General features: G+C 47.7%; 1 protein-coding gene across 1 annotated transcript; it reads left to right on the top strand.

The window, feature by feature from the left end:
* Positions 1-655: 655 nt before the first annotated feature.
* Positions 656-18,541, top strand: LOC130486813 (dual specificity testis-specific protein kinase 1-like). The gene is made up of 8 exons (XM_056860113.1): positions 656-842; positions 10,752-10,873; positions 11,867-11,915; positions 12,672-12,821; positions 13,847-14,020; positions 16,348-16,431; positions 16,705-16,791; positions 18,440-18,541. The coding sequence occupies exons 1-8, from the start codon at positions 657-659 to the stop codon at positions 18,539-18,541; spliced, it is 954 nt and encodes a 317-aa protein (XP_056716091.1). The 5' UTR covers position 656.
* The last annotated feature ends 3,847 nt before the right edge of the window (positions 18,542-22,388 follow it).

The following is a 22,388-nucleotide window of genomic DNA, read 5'->3' as shown; positions in this document are numbered from 1 at the left end:
AGGGAGAGTTGGGTATGTTTTAATTTAGAGCACCCTGTAGGAAACTGTATACGAACCACACAAATGCCCCAGAATACCTTGCAGCGCACAGCAAATGTGCAGAGGGTCATTCCACACCGGAAAGGGTTCCCTGAGCGTAGAAGGCTATGGTGGCTCAAGTGAGCTGTGTGTTTACATTTCGCTGACTCTGCCGCCGGCCAGCATGGTGTAGTGGTTAAGAGTGGTGGTATGGAGCAGTGGGCTCTGATCTGGAGAACCGGGTTTGATTCCCCCCTCCTCCACATGAGCGGCAAAGGCAAGCCTGGTGAACTGGGTTGGTTTCCCCACTCCTACACATGAAGTCTGCTGGATGACCGTGGGCTAGTCACACTCTCTCAGCCCCACCTACCTCACAGGGTGTCTGTTGTGGGGAGGGGAAGGGAAGGTGATTGTAAGCTGATTTGATTCTTCCTTAAGTGGTAGAGAAAGTCGGCATATAAAAACCAACTCTTCTTCTTTTTCTTCTTCTTCTTATAGTTTGGCCTTGGGGCAGCTGTCTCTTGGTTCTCCACCTGTAAAGGGGAACCAACAGTGTTCTGTCTCCCAGGACTTTTCCCTCAGCAGATGATGCTGAAATCCAGTTTCTCTTTTGTGTCTCCACAGTGGCCTCCTCTACAATGTGTGAGATGGGGCTGGCCTCCCCGGAGCTGTCCAGTCTCTCACCATACTGTGGGGAGACCCCCGACGCTTACTACCAAGATGACCGCTGGCAAAAGCTGCGCACAGCTGTCAGGAAGCTGGAATTCTGGGAAAACTTTGATGTCGAGTTGATAGGCAGCGGCTTTTTTTCCAAGGTGTACAAGGTACGGTGATCATGCTGATTGAAAGCAAACTGCAGCTTTAAAAATTCATTTCCTGCAATTCCCCAGAACAACTTTCAGGATGGAGACTGCTCATCGCTGGCAGTCTGTTCTGTTCTTTCAGGTGGTCAGTGAGATCCTGGCATCATGAGCAAAGAAGGATGGTGGTGTCTTGCCTGGAACATGCAGGCTACAAATTTTAAATTGGTGAACAATCGCCACTTTCCTCCAGGGCTTGAGGAGCTGTTTTTTGTGATGTTGCCTGTTCTTTGTTGGAGATCCCTCACCCCGTACAGCACGGCACTTCCGAGGGTTTCTAACCTGGGAGCCACCTTGACAGTTCAGCAGCTGGTTTCAACTTGTAATGTAGGCACACCCTTCAGTGCCACCGTGTGCTCTCCAGCCCTAGCAATGATTCTCCTCTTTACTGCCCATTCAGCACACATTGGAAAGTAGAAGGAATTAGGTTTTAATTCAGAACTTTCCAAGCCCCATTGGGAGGTCATCAGGTAGGAAAATGTGGTGACCTGGACAGTGGTCCATGGAGCAACCAGGCTGAAGAAATCACCCATCTATTTCTTGACTGAACAAAAGATAAAGGGAGATTGGCCCTGCTCATTGGCAAATTGCCATGGCGATGATTGTTGTATTTTTCCCCTCAGTGGTCTTTTTGCAGGTGCTGGCACTTCATGGGATTTTGAGGTGCATCATTTCAGAGAAAAATAACTTTGCACAACAAAAAAGCAGTGTTTAATGATGAGCATGAGCCCCCCCCCTTTTTAAGGAGGAAGGAGGAATGCTGGGGTTTTGTACATTTTTTTAGGTATAAATGGTAGTGTATAAATGGGGAGGGGCTGTGGCTCAGTGGTAGAGCATCTGCTTGGCATGCAGGAGGTCCCAGGTTCAATCCCCGGCATCTCCAGTTAAAGGGACTAGGCAAGTAGGTGATGTGAAAGACCTCTGCCTGAGAACCTGAAGAACCACTGCCGGTCTGAGTAGACAATACTGACTTTGATGGACCAAGGGTCTGATTCAGTAGAAGGCAGCTTCATGTGTTCAATCATGTTAGGAAAACCTGTATCGCCACCTTATAATGCTGCACTGTAGAAAAATATTTAGTGATTCAATGTTCCTGGTGTCCTGGGGTGGCTCACATAAGTTCGGATCCTGGGTCTTTCATGCAGCCTGGAGATTCTTGGCCACAAGGCTAATGCCTTGGGCTTTGACATGGGAGGCCTGGGTTCAGATCTTGTCTCATTCAGCTGGTCTCAGCCTCTCAGGCTGATCTGCCTCACGGGTATGGAGCGAGGCTAAAAATGTCACTCTGAGTTCTTTGGCTGGATGGGGATTCAACTAGAGCAAGCCAAGTAGGGTGGCCAGCTGAATAATTGCCTGCCTTTTAATCAAATCAGAGCTTTGCTGTGTGTGCCTGTTTTGAGATGCTGAAGGAAGTAGAAGGTGGCTTGCTGTTTGGGAGTGCCATGCTTCACATACTTTGGACTGGGATCTCCACTGTGACTTCCCCTGCACAGGGCTTGGTTTGGGTCAGGACTGCATTGCATGAAAAGAGACTTCACCCCCCGCACTCACACACACTGTGTTCCTTACCTGGAATGGAGGGGAGGTGCTTTGTGCCTCATTGGGGTTGAAAGAGCCTTTTCCTGGGCTCTAATTGGATGAGGAAGGTACGAGAGATTATTAGATCCCCTGATGAAGCTAAAATGAAATGCTTAGGGATCGGACGATAAAAATATTTCCTTTCATTGGGACTGGAATATAAAAAATCTTTTCACCCTATTAACATCCAATAAATATTCTTCTTTCACCGCTGCCTTTTTGCCCATATTTGTTCAGTTACTGGTGCAGCCCTTATTGCCTGTTTCCTCATTGGGGGTTGCACATGTACAGGCAAGTTACACGTGGGTTTCTTTCTCCCTGTGTGACATGGTCCTGAATCCTCCTGTCCACCGTCAGGCCGTCTGGAACATTCTTTGTAGCAAAAGCATACCTGGGACAAAACTGCCTTGGAAAATAGACGAGCAGTCTCTTCCCTTAGAGCCCTGCTGATCTAAAATTGGCTCTGCTGCCAAATCAGTGGGCAGCCTGTTCTGATGCAAGATTAGGGTTGCTTCAGTGCATTGGAAGCAATGGAGTGGTCCATAGGGCTAGGCTGTTCAACTACAATCTTGTCCTCTGTACCATGGGCGGGAAAGGGTTTGGATCATGTCAAAGGCCTTTGCTGCACCCAAAATGTGCTGCATTAGAACCGCAAGGTTCAGTCACTCATTGATCATCACATTTATATGCCATCATTCCTCCAAGGAACTCAGAGTTGTGTACATGGATGTGATGATATTCTTTTTTTCCCTCCCAGCAATCCTGTGAGGTAGACTAGGCTGGGAAAGAATGATTAGCCAAAGGTCTCCCAAAGATTTACACCACATTAGCTGTCAATCTGTACAAGAGGGCTTGCTGGTCATCCTTGGTTCCCTCCCAGCTTTGCAAAATGATTGGCAGACATGCAGGAATTAAACTGTTTGTGTTCTTCACTTTTTTTAAAAAAATGGCTGACTGGCTGCTTTTAAAGACATTGGCTGCTGTCAGAAGAAGGTATTATGGTTGAAACACTCAGTGCTGGGCACAGTGTGGCCCTTGGAACCTCTAATCTAGCCCTGGCTTCAGACAAGGGTTTTGCTCCTGCCCCATATTTTGAGCAGACTTTTCATTACCCATACCGTGGTCATTCTGTATGTATTTTTGCCTTACTGAAAATAAAAACTAAAATATGAAAACTTCCCCAGGAACGGGGGGAATAGAAAAGGTTTGGTGGCGCACAGGCACCAGTTAATCAGTGCTGTGCATGGTGGGCTTCTGCTGCATGCTTGAAGAATTGTGGCCTCTTCCTAAACTTGATCCTGGAGATGAATAGGTATCTTCAGATTAATTGCAGAGGGGACACTTCCATCCATATCGGTCCCATTCCTTTAAAGACATTAGATATGCCTTCACTCTGAACTGGCATTCTGATGGCTCTGCATAGGGTCTTGCCCAGCTTGAGCTGATCTGGACCAGTGGCTATGTTCTCTGGGCTGCAGGATGAAGATGCATAGTGTCTGTCAGTCAAAGGTTGTGTAAAATAAGCAGCGAATCCAAAACGAGCATTCCAGTCTTTTTTGGAAGACCTGCTCTAGGCCAGGTGAGTGGCTGCCTGCCAAGCCTTCTCTGTTGTGGCATCTAGACTGTGGAACTCCCTGCCTGCAGCTGTTTGCCCAATGCAAAGTCTGTTGCATTCTAAGCGCCGGGTGAAAATGCTTTTCTTTCCTGGACTTTTATCCATTGCTGATGTCTGAGTCCGTGTTATCTGTTTCTCTGCTTGCTTCTTCTCCTGGTATTGATTTCTAAATGTTTTGCTCTGCTTTTTATTCCCTTTCCCCTGGTTTTATCATTTCTGTTGCTTCTGTTTTTCTGTGGTTGTTTGTTTTGTGACTTCTGTGCTGTTGATCTTCTTTTGTGGCAGCACTCTTTTATTCCTGCTTAGACGGTTCCATACTGTTTTAAGCAAGCCACCTTGTGAACTTTCAGCCAATAAATAAAACCAGCCAAGAGAGTTAGCAGTGGACTGTCACATTTTTGGAGTGGAGTTGCCCCCTCAAGGCTGGCATCCGGGAAGCTGTCCTCTATCTTCCTCCCCCAGACTGGCTCTTTCTCAACACTGGATGATTCCTGGTTTGTTCTTTCCCTTTGCTAGGGTTTGGCATTTTGCAAAGGAAGTTGAGCATGACCATTCCTAAGCGTCCTGATGATGTACTGTCTCTGATGTGCAGGGCATTCTCCTGGGGCTGGCACTTGCCCTTTCACCACCACCATCCCTGCTGTTTCTGGCTTGCCAACAAACATGGGAGAGGTTTTTTCTTGTAGCAGTACGCCCTTCCCTCAAAGAGCTTTGTATGCACTTTTTTCCTTTTTCAAAAAGGGCTTACAAGGCAATCGGAAAGCAAGGCCAAATAGCAGACTGAAATCTTGCCTGAAGCTTTGATGCTACAGAAGCCAGGGTCCAAGGCTGTGAGCCGTTCTGCCAGGCAACCTTTTCTTTCTTGCGCTCCGTGCTGATTTGTGTGCGTGTGAAGCTGTTGTGCTGGACGAGGATAGAACTTTGTTGTTTAAAGGGACCCAGCGTCTGAGTTGGCATTTACTAGAGGAGATGTCGAGATGTGTTGGGGGTGGGGGTGGGTGGCATCAGCTGTGGAATCCCTCCTTGGTTAGACCAAAGGCCTGCTGGGTTAGACCAAAGGCCCATGGAAATCCAGCACCGTGTTGCCAGCCGAGGGCAACCAGACCTTGCTACAAGGTAAACAAGCAGGACATGAATGTCTTCCCTTAATTCTGTCTCGCAGCAACTAGTATTCTGCGGTGTATGTTATGATTATGTACATATAGGTTCCAATGTCTTATTCTACCAGGTGGATCTTTAAGAGCAGCTGTGGCAGGGTCTGAACTGGCAACACCTGACCATGCAAGAGATCTTGAGGGGTGGGGTAATAGTTCCATTCAACTGTCTACTCAGGGGGCCACCTGGGCATAAAAGACAACTTTCGAACTAGGGATTATTAGGAAACAGGTGGAAGACAAAACAGCCAATATTGCAATGCCCTTGTATAGATCTATGGTGAAGTTGGATGGGGATCTGGTCATCCCACATTAAAAAAGGTATTGTAGAGCTGGAAAAGGTGCAGAAAATGGCAACCCTTCCGTGTGCAGACAGACTTAGGAGTTTGGCTTTTTAATTTAGAGAAATGACAACTAAAGGGGGAGGGCATGTGAGAGACATTCATTGCATTTGACTGATTGTTTTATACTTCCCACTGGGGACCCAAAGCAGCTTACAACTTTCCCCTCCTTCATTTTATTCCCATACCAACAATCCTGTGAGGTAGGTTAGACTGAGAGTGTGTGATTTGCCTGAGGTAACCCAGCAAGCTTCCATGGCAGAGTGGGAATTTGAATCCAAGTCTCCTAGTCCAGCACCGCAATCAATAAAGCATGCTGGTTGCCTAGTTTAGTAAATTATGCATGGGGTGAAGAAAGTGGACAGTGAGATTCTTTTCCCTTCCCCTTTCAAAATGATATGATCACCCAGTGAAATTTACAGGCAAATTGAGGACAAATAAAAGGAAGCGCTTATTCACGTAGCACAAAATTATGGAACTCACTGCCACAAGATGGAGATATAGTTGCTAGCTTGTGTGTGTGAACAGTGCCATCAAGTCACAGCTGACTTATGGCGACTCCGCAGGGTTTTCAAGGCAAGACACTAACAGAGGTGGTTTGCCATTGCTTTTCTCTGCGTAGCGACCCTGGTGTTCCTTGGAGGTCTCCCATCCAATTACTAACCGGGGCTCACCCTGCTTAGATTCGAAGATCTGATGAGATCAGGCTAGCCTGGGCCAGCTGTTGCTAGCTTAGATGACTGTAAAAGAAGATTAGACAATTCACAGAGTTTTAGTCTATCAGTAGTTTTCACATTAGCCATTATGGCTAAATGGGCTCTGCAAGTTCAGAGGTGGGATGTCTCTGAACATCAGTTCCAGGGAGCAATGAGAGCTGTTGCCCTCATTTCCTGTTTGTTTTCTAGCAGTATCTGGATGGCCACTATGGGAAACAGGATACCGGTCTAGGCAGACCTTTTGATTTGATCCAGAAGGGGGGTTTACTATTTCTCCAAAGTAGTTTACTTACAAAACAACAATTTGGCAAACGTCTCCAAAACCCACACTCAGCATATCCTGCCAAGAAAGACTCAGCAGCAAAATTAATCAGATGCTGCTAAATACCCTGAAGGAAAGCCAAGTTGGAGTTGCAGCATTAATAACATTGGCATTGGGCAAATTGATCGGGAAAGGGAGTCTCCACTAGGATGCCACCGTGGAGAAAACTGTGTTCCGTGTAGCCACCTGCTTCTCCTCTGGAAGTTGGAGTGCCCAGAGCCGAGTCTTCAACAAAATTCTTAATAGTCAAACAGGTGTAGCAATCGCTCCTTCTGATATTACTTTGCTGGAGGATTGCCAACAAGGAGAAGGGCCTCTTTTCAGAAGTTTGGAGAATGTACTGGAAACAGCAGGGCCTGCCTAACAGCTCAGATTTTGCAAAAACAAACAAACAAACAAACAAAATTACCAACACCACCTCCTCTGCTTCTGGATCTTTTACCAACACAGCAAGAATAATATAACATTAACCTTTTATATTGCTAATTTGGGAGGCCTAGCAATAGTGGATTGATTAAATTCTTGGTAATCCAAGAAACTAGCTTGCGAGGTTTGATATTCTACTAGGCACTGATAGAAAAGGGCCAAGGCGAGAAAGGATGGCAAAGCTCCACGGGGTATATTTTAAGGATTGGACACTCTCATGTGTCAGTCCTGTGTGGGCTTGGCTGGGAAAGGATAAGTGGCACTCGAAAACAACTCTGCCATTCTGAGCCAAAGCTGTTTTGTTGGAAACAGCCCACAGTCCCTTGCCGGAACCCAGTCCCTGGCAATCCATCCTGTACGGCTAATTGGAAAGGTTGCTTTGCAAATCTGCATCCAGTAGAAGTGGCGTAGATGGGTGTTTTATGGCGCCTGAGCAGCTGGGCTGCCACAAGTGATCTTGCTTGGGAGAGAGAGAGACGGGGGCGGTAGCCAGGGTGATGTACGCAAGAGTGATGAGGAAGAGATGAAGGTCAGGATCTGATACAGGAGTGTTGCTAAATAGGACTATTACTCAATCGAAAGGCGGATGACTAATCAGCCAGAAGCCCTTCAAACGACTGCTCTTGAATCAATTTGCATGTTACTAACATTTCAGTCTAAGTGCCTCTCTGTTGTCTTTGATCTAGCACGGGGAAAAGCAAATGTTACCCTTCTCTGTTAGGATAGAACAAGCAGTCTTCAATGTTTGATTTATTTCTTACACTTTCATTCTGCTGGTGTAAACAGTCTCTCTCTCTCTCCTTTGTAACAGCCTTCAGGGTAGTTGGGCCATTCACCCTTCCTCCACTGAAGGTTTTAGTGAGCTTTATGGCTAGGGTTGCCAGGTCCCTCTTTTCCACTGGCCGGGAGATTTTTCGGGTGGAGCCTGAGGAGGGCAGGGTTTGGGGAGGGGAGGGACTTCAATGTCATAGAGTCCAGTTGCCAAGGTGGCCATTTTCACCAGGTGAACCGATCTCTATTGGCTGGAGGTCAGTTGTAATAGCAGGAGATCTCCAGCTAGTACCTGGAGGTTGGCGACCCTGTTTATGGCTGAGCAGAGAGTTGAGCTCCCAACACTGTAGTTGCTGCACTGCACTGCCTTTTGGCTGATGAGGGAGGGGGACATACTGAGTGTGTGTGTATGTGTGTGTGAGTGAGAGACCGAGAGAATATCTTGGCCAAGACCGCACTGTAGGGCTGAGACAAGGGTAGGAGTCAAACCCAGGGCTTCCCAGATCCAAGCCTATCTTCACCAAAGATCAAGAGAGTGCAGAGGGCACTGGGGAGCAATTTGATCAATGGCCCACCAAAGGCCCTTATTCCAGTCCTCAGTAAGCTCATGGAGGGAACCACCAATGGAACCCCACAGAGCATTCTGGAATCTAACAGGATCCAGAAGTCTCCACAGGCGAGCAAAAATAGGCTCTCCTCCCTTGTGGAGTGGAGTAGTGAAACTCAACCCGACCTTTAAGAGGAAACTATCTGATCATGGCACCAATTTAGATACAACCGCACTATCCAGATCTACACCTGCGCAAAAAATCAATTCCGCATGTGGCCTGTTCACGTGTGGGGGTTAACACAACCTGGGAGGGCCCCAATGCTGCCCACAGATGACATGAAATCCAAGGCAGCACCCAACAAGGCAAGCGTCTGCATGGACACTGAAATCCTCCAGGACTCCCAGTTGTGGGAAATGCAACACCCAGTCAGAGACTGCCTATGCTGGCCCTGGCAGGGTATCCGCTGGTGAGCTAGGCGGACTGTATACCAGCAGGATAGCCACCCCACACTATTTGAAGCCCAGGGATCCTCTGAAAGGAGAAGCCATCTCGGATAAAGATTGCAACCCCACCCCCTCACCCTCCTGTTTGAGGTTGATGAAGGACTGAGTAATCTGGGGGTGGGGGTGGGTAGAGGAACCACCTCATCAGGCCCTACTCAGGGTCTGGGTCAAGCAAGCCAGATCAAAGCCGCCCCGTTGAATAACATTCTGCAGGGCTGCAGTCTTATTCCTTATAGATCTGGCATTGTACAATATCAAGGATGAAGAGGAGGGAATCTCAGGGACCTGAACACCATCATTCCCAAGGATGGGATGGAGAGCACAGGGCAGCTTCTCTCCATGCATCCTCATAACAATCCTGTGAAGTAAATGAGAGAGCGAGATTGGCCCGAGGTCACCCAGGGACATTCGCTGTAGAGCAAACCAGGGTGTTCCTCATCCAACACTCTAACCACTACACCACACTGATTCTATCACATGAAAATAATCAACTCTTCCAGTTAACAAACGTTCCTGGCTTCTGGGAAATTCTTATTTACCTAGGAGAATGCCTTTTTATATGCAAGCTAGGGGTGGGCATTGATATTAAACCACACAGTGTCAGTTTCTTCCTGGAGAGGACACTGTTCTGTTAGTGTCCTTCACTTCCAGTGTTGCAGGTTGAATTTTCCTAAGATCAAAACTTTCTTGCAGCCCCCTTCCCCCAAGCAAAGAGAGAGTGCAGCTCCGATCTTGATTTGCATTGATGTGTCACTAATCTCATTTTACTCCCCCCCCCCCTTTTGCACATGCTTTGGGACCATTGGTGTGTCTTGCGAAACTGGGAGATGGAGTTCCGTTGTTAGGGGTGGCCCCTGGTTTGTTGAAACTGTTGTTATCCTTTCAGGCAAACGTCTTTGGTGTGAGAGGCGGCGGTGGGGGTTACAGAAACTTTAAACAGTTGGCCTCTGTTGTTCCTGATAGCTTGACGGTAACGTCAGGAGGACAACCCAACTTGTACCAGTCAATTGTTAATTTAAGTAGAACGGCTAGGCTGAAAACAAAATATCAAGGAGACTGCGTCCTTTGAATGGTGTTGGGGCTGGAGCTCTTTCTGCTGTTGCAATATTTATTTATCTCAAGTGCAGTGCACAGCGTTGTACAGTGCACGGCCGTTCCCACTGGTTAGAGTGCTTGCAAACAGACAAAAATGCGGGCGGGGGACACACACAACCTAAAAGGTCCTGTTCTAATCTCCCCTTCAATCTTCCTTAAATAGAGAACAAGAGAATGCCCTCACTTCAGTCCCAGGAGATTACCTCAAAGGGATGGTCTCTTTTATGCCTCTCCTTTGCCATCATCCCACTGCCTGCTCATCCCTAGAAAGGTGGTACATAGAAAGCAGGGCCTGGTAGTGCTTGATATTGCTGTTCCTTGGAGGCAGGTCTTCTCCTCACTCAAGCAGCTGCCCAGTCTGTGATCCCAGATCTTCCTGCCAGCCGTGATGGTTGAGTGGGGTAGACCATATAAAGTTCTCTCCCTGATGCTTGGTTCTGCTACAGCTTCTCTTGAAGAATAATGCACCTGTCAGAGGTAAAAATTCTTTTCCTGGCACACCCAGTGTGCTGCCTAATGCAGTCTACAGAGTTGGTGCTCTGTCGGAACAGTGGCCTCACAAACTTCCCAGAACACTGCAGTGACATATAATTTGCAAAAGACTCAGTGTACAACCATGCTTCTGGCCTGGTTACTTAAAAGCTCTGGTTACTCACCCGAGTGACTTGTTAGTGACAGTTTATATGCCTTGCAGAGCAAATGTAAAAGAGGAGACAGTTTTGAATTGTTTCAGTGTGTCTTTAACCTGGTGAGGTTGGGAAGCCAACTTTCGTTCATGCCACTGTCTTGTGGTGCCCACAGGTCACCCAGAGTGCCGGAAGCAAAGCGATGGTGGTGAAGATCTACAAGAATGATGTGGACCAGGAGGTGATTGTGCGTGAGATCAGCTTGCTGCAGAAGCTCTCCCATCCCAACATTGTCAGGTGAGTCTTCAGGTGGGAGATGACCTGGAAGAGCAGATCAATGCTCAGCCCAGTGCCCAGCATGATGTAGCGGTTGGAGTGTTGGACTAGGATCTGGGAGACCCAGGATGAAATCCCCACTCTGCTATCAAATGTGTTGGATAAGTTTGGGTCAGCCATACTCTCAGCATAACCATCTTCACAGGGTGAGGCTAAAATGGAGAAGGGGAGAACAATGTACAGCACCCTGAGCTCTTTGGAGGAAGTAAAGGATACAATGTGCTGAATAAATAAATAGAGGCTAAGCTATTTAAATTTAGATCTGCATCACCTAACTTTTGAACAGGTGATACTGAAGCTAGCTCCCTGCGTCTTGTACCATTGGTGGTCCTACCTAAAGGTTCCTCATTAAACCAACCTTAGTATCCTCTTCCCCTGGCCATTTTTTCCTTCCTGTGCCCCATCAATGGGGGGGACTCTATGGTTTTTGTTTCCTATATTGAAAGAATCTCAGTATGTGCATGGCTTTCTATTCACCAGTCCTTGCAAATAGATTCTTCTCACTGTCCTTGGACCTATACCAGGAAACAACCCACCAACTATCGGCAGAAATCCAAATCGGCCTCCCTTTGCTGTGTCTGTAAGAAAAATAATAATGAACTAAATAATTGATAATGTCCCCTGTGCTGTTGATTCTTCCTGCTTAATGGTAAAGCTGGCCCAGTTTCGTCTCTCTCTCTGCCCCCACCACTTTGTTTTGCCACTCTAGCCATATCTGCAGCCTTTGTAGGAGCACGGGCATCTTTGTTCCCTTTAAAAAAAAAACACTCAGTCCAGAGAACATAATGGACATGCCAAGAACTGCAGCAGGGAAGTAATGATTCAGAAGTTGTCTTGAGGCTGGGGATGGGAGGATGGTCATGTGGATTTGGTTTTTGAGTCTTGTGCTAACATTGGACTGCAGAGAGCATCCTTGAGTTGTTCTCTCTCTCTCTCTCTCTCTCTCTTTTGCAGGTATCTTGGCATCTGTGTGAAAGATGAAAAGTTGTACCCAATTCTGGAGGTAAGGAATTACTTTACACAGTTGTTCTTCAGATTGTTAAAAACTCATAATGTAAGCATTATGCCCTCCTCTTCAGAATCTAGGATGGATACTGCAGCTGCAGGTTTTTAGGCCATATGCAGAATCCTGACCTTTCCAGTAAGCATCAATGGAGGGATTTATTCCTGATAAATACTTGGATTTCCACTAATGTTGAGTGGTTGTCTTGGTTTTTTGGGGGAGGGGAGCAGATGGTAGCTGTAGTCCAGACACAGAATGACCAAACCTCCACATGAGATCTGGAGTTCTGCTCGAACTACAACTGATCCGCAGGCTACAGAAATGAGTTTCTCTGGAGGAAATGGCAGATTCAGAGGGTAGACTCTATGGCATCACATCCCTGCTGAGCACAAGAATGTCCAAAGGTGGAGTTGACAACCCTCACCTGGACTATACCGCTACAGTCCTCAGTTGGGAGGCTTCATGTGTTGGATTGCTCCTCCAGATGTAAAAAGCTATCATGTTGGAGAGGAATCTGGGCTGGAACTCTTCTCCTGAAATGCTGGTTCTCCTTTTGCAGGGAGATTGGGGGTGGAGGATAAGAAAGCAATCAGTCATACAGGGTCTCACTGCTGCCTGAAGTGGTTATTCATGAGAACTAGGGCTTTAGTCTACCCTTGGTCTCTGCTGTTTATGGGATGGCAGGTAGCCCAAGAAGCCCCTTCCTTCCCCCCATCTTATGGATTGGCAGTACCATTTTGCCTTCTCTGTGCACAGTATGTGAATGGAGGAGTACTGGAAGAGCTTTTGGCTTGCAAGGATGTCTCTCTCAGCTGGAAAGAGAAGGTGGACCTGGCTTCCGACATCACCCGAGGGATGGTTTACTTGCACTCCAAAAACATATACCACAGAGACCTCAACTCCAAGGTAAGTTAGGTGTAGCCTCCATGTACTGAGACAGGCTACCTCTGAGTACCAGATGCTGGGGATAAGCAGCCCTGCTTGTGTGGCTCCCTGGAGGCATCTGAGTTGGCCTCTGTTTGAGACAAAATGCTGGATTGGGTGGGCCCTGGCAGCTTCTTAATGTTCTTAGGAAATTGATCCACGGGGGTGACTTCCCATCCAGGTGTTCATTCAAAATTAGGAGAGATGTTGTGGTATGTGGTTTTTTTCAAGACAGGATCTGCAAGCTAAATAACTGGACCATCTCCAAGTCACTTACGGGAGACCCAGAAGCTCGATAATGCCATTAACACTAATGGGATTTTGGCTTCAGCATTTCTCATGCCTCTTGGGAATTCTTGAATCCATTGCTTCAGGGGTGTTCTGCAAACCTGATTGGTAACTTGGCTTTGCAAGGCATCAACTAGGATCTGTGTCTATTCGTTGTTAGAGGGCAACAGAAACAAGGCAAAAGCATGGAGTTTGCTGTTAGGTCAAAGGGTGTGATAGGTTTGGCAAAGTGTTGAACGTACCTCCAGGAGATGTACCCCCATTGGGGACAGTGGTTAGCATGTTTGGAAGGACCTCTGGATGGATGTGGGTGGCAATGAGGGTGTGAGAAGACCATAGAAGATCATTGGCATGACTACGCCCTCCATCTTGGGTCTCTGTTTTTGGCGCAGAACATAGTGGGATGCAAGTGTTAACAGAGGAAGCTGTGGTCCAGCAGTTGCCCAGTTTAAATCTTGACATTTAGGAGCGCTTCCGTCATACACCATGTCTAGCTTCCTATTGTGGGGGACCAGCAGTGGGAGGGTGGAAGGCAGCCAGGCACCCCTCTGCCCTGTCTGGATCCAACCCAGCTGAGATGTCCCTCATTTTGTATTGATCGGTATCTGTCATTTATATTCAATTTTAATTCCTCGAAATTCTTCTTACAAAATAGCCCTGGGGGGGACACCCTCCCCAACACACACACACCAATAAGATCTATTTAAACTTCATTTCAGAACTGCCTCATTCGGGTGACCCAACGGGGGCGGGAGGCCTTGGTGGCGGATTTTGGCCTCGCCAAAGAAGTGGCAGAGTTTTCTGCAAAGGGCCCCGAGAGGAAGCTTTCTCTCGTGGGTTCGGCTTTCTGGATGGCCCCTGAGATGTTGCGAGGGGAGCCTTACGACAGGAAGGTACGGTATCTCTCTCCCCCTTCAGTCATTATCTCAAAAAAGACACTTTGGAAGAAGTTTGGAGACACACAAGTGGGCTTAAATGTGCAAATTGATGAATCAGTTGCAATCTGCTGAAGTTGATGTTTAAAGATGGACGGGAAACTATCTAAACATTCTTTAGTTGAGTGACAGCCTTATTTTTCTCAAATTGACTGAGGAAATTTATACCCTGACTTCCAGCATACTGACATCAATACAGCTGTGGTGATTTTTAAAGTAACCAAATCAGGTAGAGTCTCTGTGGATTTCCCCCCCCCCCCAATTTGGCATTTCTAAGCAGTGCTGTAGTTTGACTCACTTATCTGAGTCTTTGTTGAGAGGAAAGAGCCTTTGGGGGGCTCTTCCCTGCAGAGAAAAAATAACCCAAGGGAGGGAGCAGTTTTGTAGAGGAGTGTGAAAAAGGGTTTCCAGATAGAGGGGCCAGGGCATATCCTGGTGTAGCCTGCCCCCATCCCCAATTCCCCACTACTGCTTCACAGGCTGGTAGAGGAGAAATGGCTCATGGGCTTCTCACCGTCATGAAAGTATGCAATGTCACTTCCAGTGCAAAACCAGAAGTAATGTCATTATATCAAGGCAGTGCTCTAGGCTTTGCCCAAAACTCTATGGTTTAACCGTAGAGTTTTGGGTGAATCCTACAATATCACCCCAATATAATTGTTTCCAGTTTTGCATTGGAAGTGGTGCAAAGCTAGCAAGCCTGTCCCCACCCCCACCCCCACTTTCTTCCTGTCTCCAGATCACAGAGTTCAGTTCCCCTGCAGGAAATGGCAGCTTTGGAGGGCAGGCTCTGAGGAATTACATCCCTGCTGAGCTCCTTCTTCTCCCCAAACTCCACCTTCCCCAGGCACCACTCCCACATCTCCAGGAGTTTCCCAAGCCATAGTTGGCAACCCTAGCTGGGGAAAGAGCTAAGCATGCACACAGTCAGCTTGCTTGCTGAGTCTTCCCTTCATTTTCCCCGCAGCTATTGTGGTTATCTTACTAAAAAAAATAAATGATAAAGGTCCCCTGTGCAAGCACCGGGTCATTCCTGACCCATGGGGTGACGTCACATCCCGATGTTTACCAGGCAGATTTTGTTTACGGGGTGGTTTGCCAGTTCCTTCCACATCTTCCCTTTACCCCCAGCAAGCTGGGTACTCATTTTACCAACCTCAGAAGGATGGAAGGCTGAGTCAACCTTGAGCCGGCTACCTGAAACTGATTCCCGTTGGGATTGAACTCAGGTCGTGAGTAGAGCTTGGACTGCAGTACTGCAGCTTACCACTCTGCGCCACAGGAGTGGCCAAATTACGCATTACGATTTGTAATGTGATTAGGGTCTAGGTTACCCCGACTTGGCTTTGACAGTCAAAAGTCCGTTTCCACATAGGCTATCAGTCCTGCATTTGATGGTGTTGTGAAGCAGTGATTTTCTTGTGTTCCCACAACATTGTGGTACATTCATGCACCTCCTAGGTTTCCCTAGATTTTCTCCGATCTTTCTGAAACCTGCTTTACTGCCCAGTTTTTACAAAGGTCACAGCAAAGCCCAGATTTCTCCAGTCCTGGCAAATGGCAGCCATTTTCCCTGCCCCGTCCCCACAGTGGCCATTTTCACCCCCACCACTGGGGTTTTGTCTTGTCTTTTTAAAAATTGGCAATTGAATATCATAACTCTCTAGTAACTTGGGTGTCACGTTCTCTGAATTTCTAGTTTTCATTTTTAAGTAAGTTTCTAGCCTCACTTGTTGCAGACATGTAAGAGGAAAAGGCATTTCTCTGAATTGGAGAAATAAAAAAGTGAAAGCTGGGAATTCAGAAAACCTGATACACAGATTGTTAGAAAGCGATAACAGTATTCGTTTGCCAACAGAAGGGGAAAAAACTCTGAAAAACCCTTGGTGGTGAAGAGGGGAAGGATGGCTGCTTCTAGGGCACCAGGGCTGGGAAACTATGTGCAACCTGCCATATTGAAGCCCCATTCCCGTTGGCTGTATTGGCAGGTGCAGCAGCAACAAGGAAACTGTGCATACCGATTCCCATGTGGAAAACACCCTTGACTGTGTTTTCAGCCAAGACTTTGTATTCCCTCCCCCCCCACTTTGATTCTCTCACAAGCCAGCAGGTGCAGACAGAAAAAAACCAAAGTGGAGGCAAGGGGTATAGAGTTACAGGTTTCCTAGCTACTGGTCCTTTTGTCTCTGCTGCTTGGAAGTCTACCTAAAGGGCTGGGTTTCCCCTCCAAAGCCTGCCTTGCCTCCTGTCATCCCACACTAGCTAACTTTCACTCTCTCCAACAGGTGGACGTCTTCTCCTTTGGCATTGTCCTGTGTGAGATACTGGGCAGGATTCCTGCAGATCCAGAGGTGCTGCCTCGGACCCAGGTCATTATAACACACCCTTCCGGCCGGCAAAAAAGATGTGCAACCACCAGTGCTATGGCTAATATGCTCCATTGTTTTAAGCACCAGTGGGGTGTCAGGTGCTGTGCCGACAGGCATGTGTAGAGTTCTTGCAAGCAAGTGGGAAGGTTACACAGGGAAGGGGACATTAGAAGATCTGGGGTTCAATGCGCTGGAGGGCAATTAATGAAGAAGTGCCCTTAAAATGGGAGGGATATTTCTGAATCCTCCTTTTTCATTGTCGTTCTCCACCAGGATTATGGCCTGAATGTAGCTGCCTTCCAGGAAATGATTGGTGGATGCCCCAAGCAAGTTTTGGACTTGGCCGCCAGCTGTTGTCGAGTAAGAAACCATTTTTAAAGGTGTTGGGTGGGGTTGGTGTTTGCCGGGTCCCCTCCCTCCCTACCCTTTTGCAGATTTCTTTTTCAGTCATGAATGATGGGAGTGTGAGGGTTGAGGGCTCATCTCTGCTTGCTTTACTTAAATAGACTGAGAAGATGAGGGCCAACGAGGAACGGTAGGCCGGGGGGTTGCGGGAAATTTCCCACAGTCACTCACGCATGTGTCATTTGGTCCACCTTGGAGGCTACTGGGAAGCAGGTTTTCTTTCCATGTCCCCACAGCACCACAGTGCTTTTGTGCACCATCCAGGTTTTCCTTGTCTTTTCTGCAGTCCTTCCCATGTCTGCTGTGCTGTGATGTTTTTGGGAAAGATCACAGCAAAGCCAGGGGGGCTGCCACATAGGTGGGAAGGTCTGGGTTTTTCTGGTCCTGCCCACATGATTGCCACTTTCCTTGCCCTAATCCCCATAGTAGCCGTCCCCCTCCATGCGCTAGGGGAGGGGCTTTTTTGAGTTTTTGTAACAATTGGTAATTGATATATAACAGAATTACACTTGGTCTGGCCCACTTTCTAAAAACACTGGGCGGGCATCCAGAAAGGTGTTGGTGGGTGCCTTGGCACTCATGGGCACTACATTGGGGATCCCTGCCCTAGGATTTTCAAGGCAAGAGACTAAAAGAGGTGGTTTGCCATTGCCTGCCTCTGCATAGCAACCTGGAATTCCTTGGTGCTTCTCGTCCAAATACAGACCAGGGCCGACCCTGCTCAGCTTCTGAGATCTGATGAGATTGGGCTAGCCTGGGCCATCCAGGTCAGGGCGGCTTATAAGCTAAGAGAAACATAATACAACAATGCCTCCAAAAAGGGGTGATGCTAAAAAGAATAGCAGAGAATTACTATAGGAATGCTTTGATTTTTCCGAAGAACCTGTAGAAAGCATTAAAGCAAAGCGGATAATTTTAAAAAAATTAAAGCACAATTATCTTCATCCATGCTCACTACCCTGAGCTCCTTTGAGGAAGAGCAGTATGAAAACGTGATCAATGGAGGGGGAATGTGAGCAGGTAGCCCTGGTTGCAGAGGAGCAGTTGTTGGAGGGCAGAGAACAAGAGATGGGTCAACTGAGGCTTACTTGTGCTAGGACGTAGCCACGCAGTCGCCATCCACGTGAATACACATGAAGCTGTTTTATACTGAATGGGGTCATTGGTCTCTTTGGGTCACTATTAGCCCCTCACTGGCAGCAGTTCTCCAGGGTCTCAAAGCAAAAGTCTTTTACGTCACCTACAAATCTGATCGATTCAACTGGAGATGCTGGGGACTGAACCTGGGAACCTTCAGTATGCCAAGCAGATGTTCTCATGAACACATGAAGCTGCCTTATACTGAATCAGACCCTTGGTCCATCAGAGTCAGTATAGTCTAATCAGACCGGCGGCGGCTCTCCAGGGTCTCAGGCAGAGGTCTTTCACATCACCTACTTGCCTAGTCCCTTTAACTGGAGATGTGGGGGGGATTGAACCTGGGACCTTCTGCATGCCAAGCAGATGCTCTCCTGCTGAGCCACAGCCCCTGTCTTGTATATGAGCCTCCTAAATGGAGCATCTGTTTACAGCTTGCTTGCTTTCCCCTGCTGTCTTCCATCAGCTGGAAGCGTTCAAGCGGCCGTCGTTTACCGAGCTCCTGGAGGAACTGGAAGATGCCGCAGAGAGGCTGGAGCCCACGACGGACCATCAGTCCCCAGGGTGAAGCTTCTTCACAGAGCCTGGACTGTAAATTACATGTAAATCTGAAAAAAAACAACCAAGGGTGTGTGACGAGGGGGAATGTCCTCGGGACAAAACGTTTAAAGGGTGCCTTGCCCTGCTCACCCTCTCAGGCAGACCTACAGCAGAAGAGGAAGCATCTGCACCCCGCCGCTGTGCCCACAGCCTGACCAGCCTCCCCCCATTGGGATATGTTTTAGATGCCCAAAGTTCATCCAGTCCGGGTCCCCCACAGATCAAGCAAGCCCAGGCCGCAACTTAAGCCACAAGAAGAGAGTAAGTGAATCCCAGACAACCATTTCTTCACCCAATGTTTAATTAACAGTTGACAGTCTGTGCCAGAGTGGGGAACAGCCGCCTTTTAGAAAGGATTAGGGCAGTACGTGGAAGAGGAGAGCTCTGTCATTGCATGTTAACCTCCATGTTCAGAGGAACTATATCTCTGAATACCACATGCTGATGACAAGCAGCAGGAAGGAATTGTCCCCTTCACACCCCGCTTTTGAGATTCCCAGCCAGAGGCTTCTGATTGGCGACTGCAGCATAAGCATTTTGGCCTGACCTAGCGAGGTAATTTCTGTGTTTGTATTTGAGCCTTGGGACCAAAAGGAGTCTCCTTAACCACCCGAACCGTATGCAGTTCCCCTTCTGTTGCTTTGTCTCTTCTGTGGCTGAATCTAGACCTTATGAGAGATGAATGACTGTCACCAAAAACAGCAGCTCTGTGCCTCCTCTTCCTCCTGTGAATAGGAAACGCATGACATGATATCACCAGGCTGCAACTTACTCCACTTTCCACTTCCGTCTTTGGCAGGGTTAGGAACCAGGCAGCGTGGTGATACTAGGTGTTGCCAGAGGGAAAGCCTGTTGCTGCTGTTTTTGTGAGTAGCCATGCATCCCTTATGAATCTAATGGTTCTGTAAGCCATTCCCAGCATTTGAAAGTCTATCCTTCTCTTCCTTCCTTCCTTCCTTTCTCTTCCTTAGAAGAATGGTGTAGGGCAGTGATCCCCACAGTGGCACTCTTGGGCTTCGTGGCATCTGCCAGTGGGTTTCTTGGCACCTATTTGCATATTTCACAGAGCATTCCTTCCCCAAAGCAAAGAGCCAGTTCTGGTTTTCTTCCACATCACTGGAGCAGGAGGTGCTTCAGAAAAACATGGGAGGCATCACCTTGCAACTGCAGAGAACTCCCATTCAGAAGCAGCAGCCTCCATCATAGGATCTTGCCTGGCTTGGAACCTCCCAAAGCTGGTTGACTGGCCGCAGTGCCCCATGCCAGATATTTCATAATGTTCTGTGTGGCAGCCGTATTGTGGTGGCACTCTGTCACCACCTCAAAATTTCAAGAAGACCCTGTCTCAAGAAGATTGGGGACCCTGGTGTAGGGCAGATCTTTCCCATTTCCTGCCGCAGCCATTAGTGCTAACCCCCCCCCCACACACACACACACACACATGAATACCTCTCTAGACAGTTGCTGAAGTTCACATAAATCTCAAAATTGGTCTTTGGAAAGAATAAGAGGGTTGAACATTCCAGGGGTGAAGTTGCACTTCCCTAAGAACATCACCTCGGGCCTCGGGCATTACCTCTTCCAGCTTAACAACATAAAAGGTTTAAATAAAGGTGGGGGGGGGTTCTCGATTTTTGCAGGGTGTGTGTTTGTGCAACTGTTGACTTCCATTATCTTTCAAGATCTGTCCGCAAAGCTGCACCCCCTGCTCTCAGCGATAGCCATGACCAGCAGAGGTTTCAACCCTTACCCCCTCCCAAAGAGCTGAACCTGCTCAGGCCTCCCTCTGTATAAATCAATAAATGGTTAACTTTTCCATGCTGCCTTTATGCAGCAACTTGACTCTCTTCTTTTTCTGAGCATGGAGCTTTCCTTGCAATGGATGGGGAGGGAAAGGGAAATTGGAAAATTGTGAGGCAGAAAAGCAAAACAGAGCTGCAGTGGATTTGGGCAAGTCAAGTTATTGCTTAAGATTGTGTGTAGCTAGCCCTATCTACCTATAAACAAAAAACACAGAATGTTAAAAAAAAAAGAGAGCTTTTGTAAGATCTGAAATACTGGGAGCAGCACGTCCAAGTAGATTTTTTTTTTTTGCTATAGATGTGTTCACTTTTTGAGTTTCGTGCTGGAACCACTGTGGTCTTCCGTTTTACCAGAGGTAGTCTGGTGTTAAATTCCCATCAGAAGCTCCATTGCTGATTTTCCCCGTGGATGCTGGAGATGTAATTCCCGCCTCTGCCCAGACAGAAATTACTAGCTTTGCACCACATATAAGTAACTGATGATGGATGGTAGCTCAACTATGTTTGAAAAGGACTGGACAGATTCCTGGCGGATGGGTGCAGAGATGGCTCTTTGCATTGATAGCCAAGGGGAACATCCAGGTCCAGATGCTGTAGACAGAGCCATGTCGGGCTTGTGGGTTCCCAAAGGCGTCTGCTTGGCTGCCCTCAGAAACAGAAGATGGGACCCTTTTTTGTGGGTCTGCTCTAGCCAGGCAGTTCTGAGATCAGAGGCAGCATTCTGCGAAAGGGAGTGTCCCCCCATACTCACTGCAAAGGAATACAGAACAGTCATTACTTCCCTTCTCTGGAGTCAAAGAGAAAAAGGGTGGGCAGTAATTTAATCCCATGAAAAGAGCAGAAGCAAATGGGTTTTTAATACCGGTGTGACTGTGGAAGTGAACTGTGGCTCTGTTGAGAAGAATGCACCTGTCTGCACGTACGCATGTCTCGTTGCGCAACAGAAGACGGCGAGGGAAGCATCCTGCCAACCACACACAGAACTGGTTCCCCTTCTTTGCTGCGTCAGCCCTGAGGCTGAAGGGCTGTGCCCTCCTGGGTGAAGAAGACCTCATGGCGCCTTACTAGAGTTCCATGTTTGTTGGCTGGCTGCAATACCACAGGGCCCACAAGGAGGGGCTGCCTTTCAGCAAATCCCTCTTTGGCAAGGGTGTGGTGCGCACTTAGTTCTCAAGGAGGCCTAAGAGACTGGCTCCTGGTAGAGAAAAATTGAACCAGCATTCCCCCACCCCAGTACAGTTCCCAGGACAACATGATTTTCTGAGCATACTCAGTGTTATGTATGCATGTGTGTGCATGTGTGTGAGCATCAAGGGAATCAAGCTCCTTGTAATTGCATCAGGGGAAACCCTGGGCAGCTTGGAGTTCCCCAAGGCTCCTGAACTGTATGCTCCCATTGGCTACTGGGGTTTTCCCCCCCATCACGGTTGTGGGGGGAGTGGCCGCAGGCGGCCAAGCGGGCATATAAGCAGGGGTCTGGTCACTGTAGTTAATTCTGTTCTCGTTTGTACGATAAAGCGGTTGCTGTTGGAACTCCATCTCCGACCTTGTGTGTTCCCCTACACGGACTTAACAGTGGCAACGAAGGTGGGCAGACTTAACACTCTAACCACTGATTTGCTACCCCATTTTCTGTTACACATCAAGGATTAAATGGTTACCTTTTTGAGTGGCACAGTTTCTGGGGAAGAACAAACTTGGCCATCTGTCAGCACAGACGTCCCTTTTTGTTTAATAACCTTGCCTTGCTAGTGGTCTCCAACCCCAAGGCGGCTAAAAATGTCACTATAATAAGAAGCATAAAGACTGCTACAACAAATTGTTTAAAATCCAATTAACTTGTTTTGTAAGTTATTCTTTAACATTTATTTAGTACAGTTTCTGTGCTGACAGATGCCCAATTTTGACCTTTTCTAGAAGCTGTGCTGTTTAAGAAGAAACGGTAACCCTCTAATCCTTCCCTATTTCCATGTGAAATCACTGTGAGGTAGGTAAGGCTGAAAGAATGACTGG

Source organism: Euleptes europaea, chromosome 14 (assembly GCF_029931775.1).
Source record: "Euleptes europaea isolate rEulEur1 chromosome 14, rEulEur1.hap1, whole genome shotgun sequence".
Taxonomy (NCBI): domain Eukaryota; kingdom Metazoa; phylum Chordata; class Lepidosauria; order Squamata; family Sphaerodactylidae; genus Euleptes; species Euleptes europaea.
The sequence above is the reverse complement of the archived record's forward strand: the minus strand, read 5'-3'. Positions and strand labels throughout refer to the sequence as shown.

Coding starts and splice junctions, on each gene's coding strand:
- LOC130486813 (XM_056860113.1), top strand. CDS start 657: ATGTGTGAGATGGGGCTGGCCTCCCCGGAGCTGTCCAGTCTCTCACCA. Junction 843..10,751: donor TTTTTTCCAAGGTGTACAAG/GTACGGTGATCA, acceptor TGGTGCCCACAG/GTCACCCAGAGTGCCGGAAG. Junction 16,432..16,704: donor AGGTGCTGCCTCGGACCCAG/GTCATTATAACA, acceptor GTTCTCCACCAG/GATTATGGCCTGAATGTAGC.